At 37.1% G+C, this 16,920-nt stretch overlaps 1 protein-coding gene across 3 annotated transcripts in view; it reads right to left on the bottom strand.

Moving 5' to 3' along the window:
• Positions 1–1,895: 1,895 nt before the first annotated feature.
• LOC107733903 (phosphoinositide 3-kinase regulatory subunit 5-like) overlaps positions 1,896–16,920 on the bottom strand; it is a 31,147-nt gene continuing 16,122 nt past the window's right edge. For 2 of the 3 annotated variants that reach the window (XM_016545747.1, XM_016545745.1), the window contains exons 6-18: positions 15,525–15,594; positions 13,010–13,184; positions 12,402–12,570; positions 11,141–11,209; positions 10,066–10,925; positions 7,709–7,837; positions 7,285–7,416; positions 6,779–6,872; positions 6,141–6,217; positions 5,953–6,046; positions 5,589–5,671; positions 4,562–4,677; positions 1,896–3,443 (exon numbers count right to left, since the gene is read on the bottom strand). In XM_016545747.1, the coding sequence (XP_016401233.1) occupies positions 3,296–3,443; positions 4,562–4,677; positions 5,589–5,671; positions 5,953–6,046; positions 6,141–6,217; positions 6,779–6,872; positions 7,285–7,416; positions 7,709–7,837; positions 10,066–10,925; positions 11,141–11,209; positions 12,402–12,570; positions 13,010–13,184; positions 15,525–15,594 (2,216 nt within the window). In that variant the 3' untranslated portion in view covers positions 1,896–3,295. The remainder of the gene's footprint in view (positions 3,444–4,561; positions 4,678–5,588; positions 5,672–5,952; positions 6,047–6,140; positions 6,218–6,778; positions 6,873–7,284; positions 7,417–7,708; positions 7,838–10,065; positions 10,926–11,140; positions 11,210–12,401; positions 12,571–13,009; positions 13,185–15,524; positions 15,595–16,920) is intronic. The other variant, XM_016545746.1, reaches the window with a different exon arrangement.

Here is a 16,920-nt window from a genome sequence, read left to right as displayed (position 1 = left end):
TGGCTGTCGCTTCAGTCGTTGATTCTGATGAAATGGCGCTCTGGGCCGACTTATATAGCAGTCGTTGGTTTGTGCAACTACACAAATGTTAACAAATCAGGCTTCAGTAACAGAGAAAACAGGAGTTTCCCCAAGCAGTCGTCAATGACGATGCAACGCTCGTTCCCTTATCTCAGGAAACCGAGGTTACGTGAGTAACCAGAGCGTTTTTCCACAACATGCCATTTTTCACTGATAATCTTCATTTATATTTGCATATGAAGATGAGGATAAAAATAAAATAAGCTTGTTTTAAGGAATTATAATCATAGCTGTTTCCGGTAAGCAGTCTATGCTGCTGACACAATGACAAAAGAATACCAACTTGGACAAGAAGACTTAAAAGGCCAACTATTTACGTCTGCTTTCCCATACAGAACATATGCCATAGATATCTGTATGTAGATAACGCATTTGAATGTTCCAAACAACATTTCAGATCACACATCACAGTTATAAAAACCCGATATCTGCGGTAGGGGGTTCTCAAATCAATAATATTTTTAAGAGCTTTAAATAATATTCTTTATTTACCATATGCAGAATTATCTAACATTAATAATAATCTAAATCCTGTGAAAATCAGCTGCTATTGCAGATATAGATATTCATACATGTGAATAAGTATGGTTGCAGGTGCACAGTGAACTTGCCCTCTTTGACCTTTCTAGTATGAAAGATGGCAGCTCAGAAGCAGCCACTAAACTATCTATGTATATCTAGATATCTATGATCCATGCAGCTGAAGTTCAACTTACTGTATCCTGTAAAGAGCTTTCACATGACAAAAATTAATGGATTATAACTGTCAAGAAAACTCAGAAAATAAAATTATTTTTACCATTAACCATTGCCTGACTCTGAGCAGTAAATGGTGTTTTGTTTCTGAATGATCTAGCGTTTTGAAAGAAATGGTTGAATGGATTATTCAATAACTTATAATGCATAAAGTCAATCACTTGCTGCCACTTTTAAGGTAATGCGAACTGAAGGGACAATGTGTTTAATCTAATTAATCCTAAAATTGGCTTAAATTTCTTCAAGCAAAATCTTATATCTTATTACTGTCTTTTGATTTTGAACATGTTCTTGCCAGGTTTCGTAAGATGTATCAATTTACTATTACTACTACTGTTAATAAGAATAGACATGCTGACAACTACATGAGGGTGAGGGTGAAGACAGGCATCCAGAGCCAACTCTATTACAAATCGTTTCAGAATCATCCTATTTCTATCCCTTATTGACAAAGGGACTATTTATCATAGAAGAACTTGATCATAACTGACATAATCTGATTTTAGGTGCTCCTAACACATTTAAGCTTTTCCTCAATGGCTGTTTTTTTAATAGGCACAGTCATCTTGTGACATTTTTTATGATCTTTGATAACATCTTGAACAGGCTAACAGTTCATAAATACCCTCAGCAAAACTGCCCTTTTCAAGAAACATTGTTTTAGCAGACAGAGTTGTCATTGTTCAGTTATTAGCCTGACATTTGATCATGAGAACGCCTCTACAATCTGTAGGACTATAGTTTCCACTGTAGTGGAAAACCAAAAGCAAGCATTTAAAGTCTATGTAATATATCTAATGACAGTCTCATTAAAAATCACCTTCATAAAAGGTGTTAAAAATGTTGGTAACTAGGGCGTTCTGATGACACTAGCCAAAGATATAATTGTTAGTCATTATGTAAACCACATACACACTGACTTGTGAGTAGTAGTTTATTTTAAAAAGTGGTTTTATTTAATATATTTTTGACATGTTACAGTGTTCAAATATAAAGCCACTGAATGCACTTTATGAATACAATTTACATGGAAAGTACCGCTTTAAGTTCTCTTGGATGCCAGAATGACAAAATAATAAAAAAGACATTTTGCATAACAGTGAATAGTACATTTCAGTAGTACTGGCCATTAGTCTGTACCCACAACAGTCTGTCCAACATATTGTGACAACAAAATGAAATCTAGTATTATTGCAAATAGAATGTATTTACAAAGTTTAATAAACACAGACAGACATTATTTAAAAACGGTCTGCCCTGAGAGAGTAAAATCCCTCAATTTTAAATTTTTTTAATAAAAACACATACATATGTACACTGTACTCCTCTACTCCATAATTTTGCTAACACATACAATTTTTAAGTGTTTCAAAAAACAGAAAGACAATTAGAAAATAATTGTTTTGACAGTTATTCTGATCGTTTTAGAGAACAGATATACACATTTTAGAAAGAAAGAAAGAAAGAAAGAAAGAAAGAATGAATGAATGAATGAATGAATTCAGTTTGTTTCACTTACAAACTGTGCCAAGGTTTACAGCGCACTGACTGAACCGTTTTGGTTTTTCACTGCCAATGGATGTAGGTGTTTATTCACCGCTGTTCAGCCTCCAGCGACCACAAGATAAACTCAACAAATGGTTTATAAGGACCTCTGCTGGCAAACACACCAAACTACAATAAGAGGTATTCAAAGCAGACAGGTTTCAGATAGTTTTAAAGTCACAACACAGCAAAAATAATCCTGCAGATAAGATATACACACATATACAAAAATAATCACGGAATACATTAGATTTTAAGGACTAAAATCTGAGGCACCACTGTCTCAATTCTCTGGCAAGACAGAAATTAGTTTAAATAAACAATTAAAAATGAAAGACTGTAAAGGAATATAGATATATTTCCTGAGAATTTCCATTATAGCTACATAAAATAATTATGTCATATATACAAACATATTATTACAGTGTCCACAGTGCGTATTTAAATGGTGGTTAATATGTGCATTAACAAGAGTATTCATCCACGCTGGTTTTATAAGAACCAGGACGGGCCCAGTTCCAATTCAATCCAGTAATAACATCCCTTTCAAAGTACCAAACCATTATAGATGACTCAGGTTTTGATTCTTAACCTGATTCAGATGTCCATAAATGATTATGATGATTAGTCATAAGTCCATAAAATTTGTCTCAGCTTGTCCACTGATTTATATTCAGTAGGCTGTACCTCAGGCTTAACAACCAGTTATCCTTATCTCAGAAATATGAAGCGAACAACCCTCGCTCTACATACATATGATGCTCACAAATGTAATAAAAGAGCACTTTTGCCTGAAAGTGTATCTTAGCTTTATTGAGAGTCGATATGCAGATAGTTTAAAAGTGGAAGAGGATAACTATGTAAATTGACATCTATTAGGCTGGAGTCTTAGGGTTAAACCTAGTCTCTGGGTTCAAGGCTGAGGTCCACTGAAAGTGGCAACAGGCAGACAAAGCAGAGAGCAGAAGGTTGGCTGCAGAGGCTGCGTCTGAGATGAGAACACCCTTCCTTTCGTCCAATCAGTCGAACTATCTGATTTATAACAAACTGATACCTCACATCTGCAAAGAGAAAAAAAAAAGTTTGGGGTTGTTCATGTCACTGTATAAATGTTCAGCTGAGTTTACATCCTAATAGTAATGCACTGAAAAACTTTACCGGTTGCTGGCCACAAAACTATTTTTATAGCAAATATTTTTAATGTCTCCATGACAACTCTATGACCGAATTAACAATTTTTTCTTTGTGACAAACAGCAGTGGTCACTGAGTCACTTTCAGTCTCGTTTCCATCTCACAGTAAAACATGAAGATGACATTTCATGATTTTGTTCCTCTTTTTTGTTTTGCTGGCTTAATGCAAGGAGTATTCCACATGTTAAAACACAAAATTATTTTCTGAAATAACTTATGTTTACAAAGTCTGCATTTATTTAATTAAAAATATAGTAGTAAAACAGTAACAATGTGAAATATTCTTAAAATATAAAATAACTATTTACTATTTAATATATTTTTTAAAAATGTAAATTCAAATAGCAAAGATTAATTTTCAACAGCCTTCAGTGTCAATGATCCTTCAGAAATCATTCTAATATGATTTGGTGCACAATTAATATTTCTTCTCAAAGTTGAAAACAGTTGAGCTGCATAATATTTTTTTGGAAACAGTGATATAAACTTTTCCAGCACTTTTGAATTGAAGTTCAAAAGAAACAGCATTTGTTTAAAAGAGGTTTTTATACCAATGTGCTTTACAATGTTTTATCTGTCCCTTTTGATCAATGCAATGCATTCTCACTTAATAAATATGCTACACGTATGAGATAATGAATAAAATATAATGAATAATAATTTATTTATTTATACTGCATAGCAGTGGTGAACAGAGTACACAAATGTATTTAGGTTAAAGTACACAAACTCAATGACATATTACTAAAAAAAGTATTAATTATTAAAAGTATTTAATTATAATTTGGCAATTTCATATGTTCTTGTGGCTCATCTGGTAGAGCATGGTGCTATCAATGCCAAGGTCATGGGCTCAATTCACATGGAGCAGGTGTAAAAACCTGTCTGACTTGTCTGTCTACCACTGCTGTGCAGGAAATAAATATACTGCATATCCTTTTTTAGCCAAACACCAGTATAAAAAAGCCAACAAAAACAAACTGTACCTGGCCACACTCTGTAAAATTTTCTTCTCATCTTGGTCCAGACAAACTGCGAAGGTGGTGTTGCAAGTTCCACTAACCTGAACCTTATCCACCTTTACCTGTGTGGTGGTCAGTTGCTGTAACACAAACGACAGCTTTATAAGAAAATTTCATCTGAAAAAAACACTAAAATACTGCAACTTGAATCACCAGAACAACTTTCATATTCATAAACATTTGAGCTTTATCTATGCAATTATAGTAACATTGTTAATGTCTTTTAAATAGGTCTTGCAATAGGACATAAGCATATTTCCATATGATATTCATGATTTTCCCTATTCTTCATTTATTTCAAATATCTGTTAAAGGGGTCATATGACGTTGCTAAAAAGAACATTATTTTGTGTATTTGGTGTAATGCAATGCGTTTATGCGGTTTAAGGTTCAAAAAACACATTATTTTCCATATAATGTACATTATTGTTTCTCCTCTATGCCCCGCCTTGATTTTTACAAAGCTCATCGTTCTAAAAAAAGCGAGCTGTGCTCTGATTGGCCAGCTATCCAGTGCGTTGTGATTGGCCGAATACCTCAAGCGTGTGACGGAAATGTTACGCCTCTTAGCATACTGTGATGCCGTCTCCGACCAAGAGCTTGTAACACTCCAAAGAGAAAGGAAAAATTTAAATCGCATCATATGACCCCTTTAAACAAATTTGTAAACAACAGTATATTTTCTTTTCAAATGGCAACAAAACAAGATGAAGTACAGTCAGTGTGTGGTATAACTGAACCAAAGAGTAACCACTGACACTGTAAAAATGAAAGTACAACAGACACACATGAGCCATATCGTGTAAACCGGTACAGAAACAGGTAAATAAAAACCAAAATGTTTGCTCTTGGTAAAAAATGTTGTTGTTTGCCGACTGCTACACACTGCTGCAAAAACCACATGAGAGTAACTGTAGGTGTTTGCGCTAAGTTAGTTTCGGGGCTGTTTAAACCACATCTCAGTTTTCTCCCATACTTCCTTCCTGCTCACCTGATTGTAGCCTTTCTTTGATTTAGAGTTTTGTCTCTTTAGCACTTCTGTCATTGTCAAATGAAGGCACTCCATTTTCGAATCTAAAGAAAAAGAAAAGATTATAATATTTTGTAAATATCCCTTTGATCATTTTAGGCCTACACATTGAAATGGCTCTTTTGTGTTGAGAAGGCAGTTATTTTTGTTGAGCCTGTGCAAATATGTTTATGACGTTAAGCCTGTTAGCCCAATGTTGAGTAAGTTGATCGTAATTTCAATGCCATTGTGTTATTTATTTTTATGCAATTTATTACATTCAAATGTAAACAATTGACAGCCCTAATAAACATCTCATCATAGTTCTGTCACAGTTATTTTCTACCTAGTTCCTCAAGATTTCTGCAGGCTTTTAGCAGGTTTATAGAGGTGCAGGACTTCTCTGCCCTTGTCTTCTGACTTCTGCCACTGATATGTATCTGTATGTAAAGACAAAAAAGAGAGGGGACGAATGAGAATTGCATGCCTGCACCATTAAAAAATTCATCCAAACACTGGAATAGTTCGTCTTACTCGATTGTAAGTAACTTCAAGTGATAAAGGAACAGCCTCACGGTCTCCATCAATGCCAAATCTCTTACTTGCAGCACCTGAAAAATATGAACAGATTTGATTTTTTTTAGAAAAGTAGTGAGTGACCTTAACTACTGCAAAACACAATACAGAACAGGATCTGAAATGTTCCTTCTGTTCCTTCTTCATTTAAAAAAAAACATTTTTTGTTAGTCTGAATTTAAAGCTGCTTCTGTTCATCCAAAATAACTTCTGAGAAGTTAAAACCTGCTAGTACAAAAAAAAAAAAACTTCAGTTATTTCTGCGAACAACAGCAAGCTGCACAAGGATAACATGTGAAGAAAAATAAACACGCTAAAGGCTCTTTCGCACGACTTATTTCATGACTTATGTCAGCAATTCAATTATCACAGTACTTTGTCATGCGCCGCTTTGACCTCCATATAAAAAACGCTGCAGACAGCATCAGGGAAGGGTGATTTTTCAGGGTTTACAGAGAAACGGGACATGCACACAGTAAACAGTAAAAACGTATATAAGAACATATTAAAAAAAGAAAATGATCCTGGTGATTGCTTTGATAGTTTCACAGTGGAAAAAAAACTGATCTGACATGCTAGTGTTTGTTCACACTCACCCATGGCCTTGATGGCTCTTGTACCAGCTGTGTGTCCGAGCTCCAGAGAGTGAACAAACACTTCAGTCCGTCTCTCTCCTCCAGCTAGTGTCAACTACAACCAAGAGTAAGATTTAAACTTAAAATTACATTATGGCAGTATAAGATGCAAGACAAGTTACAAAACGGTGCAGAAAAGATGAATGAAATACTGTAGTGTCATTAGTTAACACCAAGCAACCTCTAAAAATGCATGTAGATTTCATAGAGCACTAAAATAACTTACATTATTATATTTGTAGGAATATAGCCTGTCTTAAACAATTTTTGCAGTTAAACTAACAAATTTGAATGAAAACACACAGAATCCATAGCACATTGAAGAAAGGTGTCCCGTATATTGCCTGACACACTGTAAGACATAATAGATTCATAACTCCAAAGTCTATGTAACTTTTAAGGTACAGTTTTAAAGTCTATGACCGAAACTGCTACAGATTGAGGAAATAGCATGTTTTTTTATTCACCTCTGCTTGATAGAGCTGAATGAGGGCAGGGCGGGCAGCATGACGGCAGTAATAGAGCACCAGGTCAGCAAATATCGGTAAACGCTCCTCACCAGCACCCTCAGACAGGTCTGACTCAATCTTGGATGTTTGCTGTTATGGACAGAACATTTGGTGTGAATACAGTTTTCATCAGTAATTTGATAAGGAAATGTTTTTTTTTTTTGCTGGCCATGGGGATAATCAAAACAATTCATAACACACTTTCACACACTCAAGTTCCTCATATGAGTGGTTTTATGGGATGTGTTTTTTTTGTGTGCGTGCATGCAGTGTCAAAAGCATGCCATATAACAAAAGATTTACTGTTGTTCTTACTGATTATTTAGATATGCATGCACTCTCTGTTCATGTGAATGAGTCTGTGTGGATGTGAAAGAATCACCTGGCACACCACATTAATGGGAAGCTCCAGCAGGCTCCGAGTGTTCCGCTCATACCAGGGATCCAGCATTCCCAGAAGATTGGCTATGTCATTAGTGCTGTCCTCCGTCCCATTCATACTGAGATCCTGCTGACAAATTAATACCAATGTTTCTATTTCAAAATCTTACATGAGAAAACAAAATCTGTGCTTTGACTTCAAAGTGTGTGCAAGTAATGCAGGACTTTTATTATTATTTGTTTATTTGCTGAAATCTTAGATCGTTTTAATTTAAAGTTTTTTTGTTTGTTTGTTTGGTCTAGTTGTTTCCCAGCCTAGTAAAGTTAGTATTTAGCTTGTGACCAGCTGTGAAAAAATGCCCAAAACTCCACTAGAACCACCAAAAGAGACCAATCCATCCAGCTTAGCCAGGTGGGATACATAGATTAGCCATCAGAGATGTAGGTTGAAATCCAATTAAACAATGCGGCCAGTACACACTAATGGTTTTGGGAGTGATAACCACATTTAAATGTGGGAGTGAATTGTGATTCTAAGTGTGTATGGGATACAGGAACCACATGTGAAACTGTAATGATTGACGTAGTGATAACTACAGAAATGGTTTGCGGCTACAAGCAAGTAACATGAATGGCAGTTGAAGCAGTTTGTTGTTAGCTACGTTTGACCAAAATTAATATTAGGGAATTTAGTACTCGCATTAAATAAAGGGCTCGTGAGAGCCACTATCGTGGAGAAAGACACACCTGTGACAAAATTTAAAGGGGTCATATGATGCGATTTCAAGTTTTCCTTTGTCTTTGGACTGTTCCAAGCTGTTTGTGCATATATAAGATCCGTAGAGTTGCAAAGACTAAAGTCTCAAACCTAAATAATATATATTCTTTATAGAAGTTCAGACTTGTCCATGCCTTCCTAAAACGCCTCGTTTAAACACGCCCCCACCAATCTACATCACTGTGTTGGATGATTTGCATAACACAGGCCAAATGTTTACGCAAAGAAAGAAGGCATAACTTTTATTCTCACTGTAGTATTGTTGCCACCACCGCCATGTCATGGAGACGCTGTGTGTTAGGGGCGTAACATTTCCGTCACATGCTTGAGGAATCACAACAACCAATCACAACACACTGGATAGCTGGCCAATTAGAGCACACCTCGCTTTTCAAAACGATGAGCTTTGTAAAAATTAACGCGTTTCAGAACAGCATGGCAGAGAGGAGCAACAATAATGTAATGTGGAAAATAATGTGTTTTTTGAACCTTAAACCGTGGAAACACATTGCATTACACGGGGCGTAACATTTCCGTCACACGCTTGAGGTATTCGGCCAATCACAACACACTGGATAGCTGGCCAATTAGAGCACACCTCGCTTTTCAAAACGATGAGCTTTGTAAAAATTAACGCGTTTCAGAACAGCATGGCAGAGAGGAGCAACAATAATGTAATGTGGAAAATAATGTGTTTTTTGAACCTTAAACCGTGGAAACACATTGCATTACACCAAATACACAAAATAATGTTATTTTAAGCATTGTCATATGATCCCTTTAAGAATGAGTCAAGACACATACTTCTCTCCCTGTGAATTGCTTGGAGAAGAGGAACACACATCTCTGATGCATGCTTCATTAAAAATTAGTTGTTCAGTCCAGTTTGGTACAAACTTTTCACATTTAAACTTTTCACATATTCGGTTGTCATTATGTAATTTTTTCGTAAATGAATTTGATCGTTGCTGTCATTTCAGTACAATTGTACAGAATGGGAATTGGCCCTTTATAGAAGTGGAGCAGCCTGTTTGCACAAACGGATCAGATTTTTGTAGACAGTGATTCAGTCCTAAAGCTCAGATTTGAAAAATAAATGATGAACAAAACTTAAAACCCAAATTATACTCCTTTTTTGATGCGAAAACTAAGCATGTGTACAGCCGAAGGTATAATCTAAGTATACCCCATTTTCACGCGCAAAAACAGGAAGGCAACACGTGCATGCTAGTAAGTGTCATCTTTGTCCAAAGTCTGTGCTATTTCTCTGCAACAGTTACGAATGAGAAAAATGTATTTTTAAACTAGAAGTTGTCTAGAAAATGTCTTTTAAACTAGAGTTGCGGATATTGCTTAACCACTTCACACAATTTACACATTTATTGGTGTTGCCACCTGGTGGACTAACTACTCAATGCAAAAAAAAAAAAAGTGTACAGATTATGTGCAGTTAGAAAAATGTAGCTATGCGTGTATTTTGCTGGTGACGACATGTACATCCACACATACTATACACATACCTTAGCATACACTCAAAAACCGAAGTATACTTTAGGCTCAAGGGACATGATTTCACTCACAGTGCTAGAGACGGCTGGTTTCAGTGGACTCACTGACAGCTGCAGAGAAGAACCAGAGTTCCTCATGGAGAAGTTGGCTGGAGTTGTATCTCTCCTCACAGGCACAAAGAAAAACTTCATCCTGAAAGCTTTGGTCAGGTGTGGACAGTCTCTTTCTCTTTTTCTCAGGCTGCCATAAGCACGGGCGAGTCTCCCTGCCACATGATCTGCCCCGAACACCACCACTCTGAGCATTGTGGCCCCTGGTGGCCCTTCCACATCATCGGTACTCAGAATGGGTCTTCTCCTATAGCAAACATATTGCAGCTGTGAGAGGGGGAGAGCTGGGAACCCTAACTCAGAGCTCCGCAGTTGCACTTGCTGTGGCAGAGAATTGGATCTCTTAGAGCGGACAGCTATCACTAATTCTTTAGCCTCAGGGCTACCCAGGCTTTTAGCTCGACACAGAGAGTGGCTGCGAGGTTTGAAGAGTCGTGAGAGGCGCTTGGAAAGTCGTGCGCCAGTTTTGGACTTAGGCACAGATGCTATGCTCAGACAGTCCTCTTCTGCGTCCTCACAGAAGTCACTGTCAGTGCCTGAAGCTTGAGATGAGGATGAGAGTGTGGAGAGGGGAGAGCATTCGGAGGAAGTGACTGAGAGAGTGGAGAACATGGAGTCTTTGGAGGCCGTGGAAAGGGAGGAGACAGTAGAGAAGGTTGAGGCCCTATAGTCAGTGCAACCGTTTGATACAAAACCTTCCTCCAAGTCCTCATATTCATCATCTTCCACATCCACATTGTCAACATCATCCTCCTCCATGCCCTCAGATGTTTGAGATAAGGTCAATTCAGACTCCATGTCTAGAAGGTCGTTTAGAACATCTAGCAAAAAACAAGACGGAAAATCGTGACTCAGAGGGTTATTATTAGCTGGGGTATTAACTTTCAACTCATGAAACCCCCTAATGACATTTTAAACTAAATCAAAGTGACTGGAAATCAATCTTCGAATGTTTATAATTCCAAAACAGCCAAACAAATGTTTGAATAAGCCCATGGCAGAAAAAAATGGGACTGGCTTGGATTTAGTGTCCTACCAAAATTATCCTTGTCCCAATGGAAGGTGTAGCACTTGGCTGCTGGAAGGCCAAGCGTCTGAAGAACCCCTAGTGACACAAACACAACAAAGTCTTTCTCATTAATCACTAGCCCACTCCAAACCCAACACACCACTGTTTCCCAAGCGGAAAAATCATGCCATCAGCTTTATTGCTTCATGTTGGCCATCCATCTTGGTTAAGTTTCTAGGAGTTGGTGCCAGGTAATATGTACTACTGCTGCCCAGACAAATAGTGTAGTATGTCACCAAGCAACAACCATGAAACCCTATAGGATGTAGACCACCAATTCAGATGGCCAAAAGTATGTGGACACCCAAATATTTCAAAGTCACTGGCTTCAATAGGGAGTTTGCTGCTATAATAGCTTTCACTCTTCTGGGAAACGTGGCTTGGGGATTTGATCCCATTCAATCAACAGAATATAAGTGAGGTCAGGTGATGGGTGATGGAGCCTGGTTTATACCCGAGGCTCCAATTCATCTCAAAGGTGGTCAATGGACTTGGGTATTGTGCAGGCCAGGCAAGTTCTTCCCCATCAGACTCAGTAAATTGTTTCAATATGGACCTTGCTTTGTGAACAGGCCCAATTCTACTAAAATGTTTGTTGAAATTTTGGCTGCATTAGTCACATGCTTTAAATAATAGTTGTCCACATACTTCAGCAATATAGTCTATAATACTGCACATTCCATGTGCCTATGTAGTAACTTATTCTTTTTCATATTATTGATTGCTTGTGAACAGTAATTGATGGAATAGTAGTAATTAATTTTACTATAACAATGACATTGATTGACAATAACCTTAATAATGCAGTTTAGAATAGTGGTTCACAACCTTTTTGTCTCCAAGATGCCCTGTTTGTCCAAGACAACATTTGAAGGCCCTATCTAATCTGATATGTACCTCTGGTACTCCTGTTGTAACAAAAATAAAGTCAAAAATTTAATGTCAGTTTAATCTTGTACAGCCATTTTTTTAAGCATTTGATTTAAGATTATGATAATTGGAGCCACAAGGAATTTTGCTAATGCCCCTTAGTGGGCCCTATCCCTTGGTTGAGAACCACTGATTTAGAAAGTGAAATGGAATTTTTTTAAAATATAAATTTTTCATAATACTATTTTTTTTTTAAATCGGTATTAGGTTGGACACAAGTCTGGTAACAATTCAAAGCATATTTCGCTGCCTTTTTAGGGTTTGTGAGGTGGGCTATAAGTAGAAACTGAGACTATACCATTTGAAGTCTTGCCATTGGAGGCTGGTATGGCAAGTTTTTCTCGCAGCGCCTCCAGACCACCCCTCACATGTTCTCGAGCTTTAGCTATATCTGTCATGGCCGCTGCAGACTCTAGAAGGTCACTCACTGAGGACAGGATCTGTGCCAACTCATCATCACTCAGGCACTAAAAAAAAAACAACTTAGTCATGTACTGTAACCTCTTCGGTTGTTGCAAGTCACTCAGAGTCAGAATTCAATGAATGCTTAGCTGTGTTTCAAATGAAGTTACCCTTGATTTTAACTTCCAAGTAATCTCACAGAATTTTACCATTTGCAAGCAAAACTATTATAAGAAGCTCTCTTCATTACATCCAGTCAATCCATCTATTTCTTCCCCATTAGACACCCACCAACCCACATATGAGTAATTTTGATCACGCATTTAGTTATCACCCCCTCCCCCCAATCAGATCACATGCTTCCTGACACCCACAAAGTGATATGCCCACACATTCACACATACTCAGTCACAGTCTGACGCACCTACACTCTGCATCAACTTAAGTTGGAGCACATTAAAACAGGAAACATTATCTCGTGTGCCATGGAACAGTGTGGTGTACCTGTAGAGCACCGCTGATGGTCTGTAGTGGGTATTTAGTTCCGAGCACTGCCTGGTAGCTGTGTTTAATGAGTGTAATGCTGCTCTCTCTCTGCGAGACCTCTGCTCCAATGAGCTGCTCTGCCACAGACAGGAACTCAGCAGGCACCTCAGCCGGGTTCATCAACAACACCGTACTGCAACAGAGAAAACATCAGAAAATGTCACTGTAGTGTAGCAGAAACAGATGAAACACATCGATTTTGTCCACAGAAGAAGTTTGCATTTGTTATTTCTAGTATATGCGATTTACTCGTATATTCGATTTACTCAATATATTCGATATTATGGGGCAGATGTTTATCCAGGACAGATTATAGGGAGGGCTGTGCTAAATTGAAATGGCCAGCCATGATAAAAAATAAAAAATAGTACTGTGGTAATACCATGGTATTATTTACACCAGGGTTTCAAACTCCAGTCCTGTAGGGCCAGTGTCATGCAGACTTTAGTACCGTCTGTTATTTGCAAGTTATTTTGCAAGATCTCTGATTTACACTACCATTTAATAAAATGCTCACCAAAAAGAGATATTATTAGAATTTAAAATAACCATTTTATATTTTATATATGTGACCCTGGACCACATATAAGTCATAAGTCGCACGGGTAGCAATAGTAGCAATATTCAAAAATACATTGTATGGGTCAAAATTATTGATTTTTCTTTTATGCCAAAAATCATTAGGATATTAAGTAGAGATCATGTTCCATGAAGATATTTTGTCAATTTCCTACCATAAATAACTTAAAGGGTTAGTTCACCCAAAAATTCTGTCATTAATTACTCACCCTTGTGTTGTTTCAAACCTGTAAGACCTTCATCTTCGGAACACAATTTAAGATATTTTTGATGAAATCTGAGGGCTCTCTGACCCTCCCATAGACAGCAAGGTAACTACCATGTTCAAGGTCCAGAAGTAGTCCGTGTGACATCAGTGGTTCAACTGTAAAGTTACGAAGCTACGAGAATCCTTTTTTTGCGCAAAGAAAACAAAAATAACGACTCTATTCCACATTTTCGTCTCTACTGCGTCACTTTGGACGCGCGTTCACGACAGTACCATGACGCGAGCATGTGGCGGCAAAGGTGTAGTGCCGAAATTTGCACCCTGCCAAATTATGCACCCCCTAGTATTGGTAGGTTTGGGGGTAGGGGTGAGGGAGGGGTTAGGATTAGGGGTGGGGTTGGGATTAGGCAATCAGGTAGCGACTTCAACGAGGGGGTGCATAATCTGGCAGGGGTGCAGAATTCGGCACAACACCGGCGCTGACCCAGATCCGGCATGATGACCTGGGTCTGGACCTTGAACGTGGTATAGGGCTGCACGATATATAGAAATTATAGAAATATTGCAAATGTAAATATCACAATATGCATATCGCAAGGGCGTGCGATATCTGAATCATTTTAATAATAGGCTACTTAAATTAAAACGTTGCAAAAGGTCAAAGTTTTAGTTTGACGCATATAGCAGATAATTGCTTGACGTTAAAAAGAGTTAAGTGCAATAAGTTGCAGAAAACAACTCTTTGCCATCTCGTCTTGCTTTCTGACTCACACCTGAAGCGCACACACACAGAGAGATGCGTTTCAGTTGGCGCGCGAACACCGAGTTAATTCGTCTTTCGCATCTCCTCGTTTTTGAACAGACACATACACACAGAATTATGTCAATAGTACCCGTCTCGACAATCATTCTCGTAAACGCAGTCGGTTATGTTTTAAATGAATGTAAACAGCTGAGAAAGAAATCGGATGTGTATCATTTATACTGGATCCGTGCAGTCGGATTTAAAGGGACAGCAGCCTATAAATACGTGCTGCTGAAAAGTGTATGGAAAGCAAAGTTACAATGATATAAAATTAGTGTCATCAATTTTTTTTTTTTTGTATGTTCACACTGATTTATCCTAACAAACCATAGATCAATGGAAAGCTTATTTATTCAGCTTGTATAAATTTATTCAACATGTATAAATCTCAATTTCAAAACATTGACCCTTATGACTGGTTTTGTGGTCCAGGGTCACATATTTTCAAATATATTATTAAATATATTTATACTTATATTATTAAAATTTCATTCCTGTGATGGCAAAGCTGAATTTAGAATTACTCCAGTTTTCAGCGTCACACGGTTCTTCAGAAATCATTCTATTATTGGTGCTCAAGAAACATTTCTTATTATTTCGTATAAATTTTTTATATTAATTACTTTTGACTTATTGGGTAAAATTAACCAAAAAAATCCTTAAAATCAAAAATTTTAATGTGTTAATTAAACACTGGGCTAAATATTGTATTATTATTATTTGTCATACAAAATTTCACACAGAAGTAATCTTATAATAAGACAAATTCTGAATATCCAAGAATTGACACAGGAAGCGAGAGGTGAAGACTGCAACCACAAAGGGCTGAGCAATAACTGACACAACAGGATTTCCTCCTGCTTCTGTGGAAACACACTCACATGATTTTAGAACGCTGACTGGAGGTGGCAAGGCCTTGTTCCTCTCTTACCAGCCTGTAGTACGAAATCCCTGATACAAGCAAATGCACACAAGAACATTATTTCATCAGATTTCAACATTATGTAACAAAAAATCTTAGTGAATGCACTGACGTTAGAGTGCAAGTTAAGTAATCTTTAAGTTACTACTAGTGCTCTTAAAACTGATAAACAAGTGTAGCACTTATTTTGAAAAACAGCTGAAATGCTTCTTGAAACCACTGAAAAATAGTATGTCACTGCACTTTTCTTTTTAATAGTATGAATTAGTAGATTGGGACTAAAGGCCTTTCCACACTGAGCGCGAAAAAGCAAAATGAATAACGGACGCGATGACGCGCTGGAATGCTTCCACATAGACCGTGAACATTCGCAGCTGTAACATCTAGATAAATAGCTGTATTCTGAACGTTTGACTCGTGTACGATCATTTTCTTCCAAATACGATAATTCTGAACTTCTGGTACGATACTTGGACATTTCCAATCTGGCAACACTGCACAAAAGGCAAGAGTGGTTGTGCGGTTTCGAAAACCAGTGTAGACAAACACAGAAGAAGAGCATCCCGGATAAGAGCCAATAAGAGAAGAGTGGATGCTGAGTTCTTGTTATCGTTGGTATTTGAGAACAGATTTATTCAGATTTATATTATTTATACAGAATTCTATTAATTGCCCACTGAATTATGTGATCTGTAGAGCACCGTCCGTTTTTTTTCCACGTGCGCGAATATTATGAGTCAGAGCGCGTTCACTCTTTTTCTACACATGAAATATAAAAGCAAATAGACATATGATTATGACGATATATTTTCTGTATGTGTTTTGTATGCAGTTCATGGTATTTTTATAGCAATAAAGGATGTTTATGACAAATATTAGCAGTATAGCGTTATCAAACATACAAAGAGTTCATGTGTCTGCTTATTAATCAAAATCAACTATGGATCACAATTGGAAGTTATTACAAGCACTCGATGATGGTTTAAAGTGTGTAAGAAAATACATTAATAATTACATACATTTTCACGTGTAGCTTGATGCTAATTGTACTTTTATGTTTAGCTTGATGCTAATTATATTTTAGGATGTAGCCTATTCTTGTAAGCAATATAGATAGTTTGTTTCTGGTGTAGAACCTTGTTTATCTTAATTTAACGCTGTATAAAAGCAAATAGACATATGATTATGACGATATATTTTCTGTATGTGTTTTGTATGCAGTTCATGGTATTTTTATAGCAATAAAGGATGTTTATGACAAATATTAGCAGTATAGCGTTATCAAACATACAAAGAGTTCATGTGTCTGCTTATTAATCAAAATCAACTATAGATCACAACTGGAAGTTATTACA

This window comes from Sinocyclocheilus rhinocerous, unplaced genomic scaffold (assembly GCF_001515625.1).
Source record: "Sinocyclocheilus rhinocerous isolate Xijiao unplaced genomic scaffold, SAMN03320098_v1.1 scaffold550, whole genome shotgun sequence".
NCBI lineage: Eukaryota > Metazoa > Chordata > Actinopteri > Cypriniformes > Cyprinidae > Sinocyclocheilus > Sinocyclocheilus rhinocerous.
The sequence above is the reverse complement of the archived record's forward strand: the minus strand, read 5'-3'. Positions and strand labels throughout refer to the sequence as shown.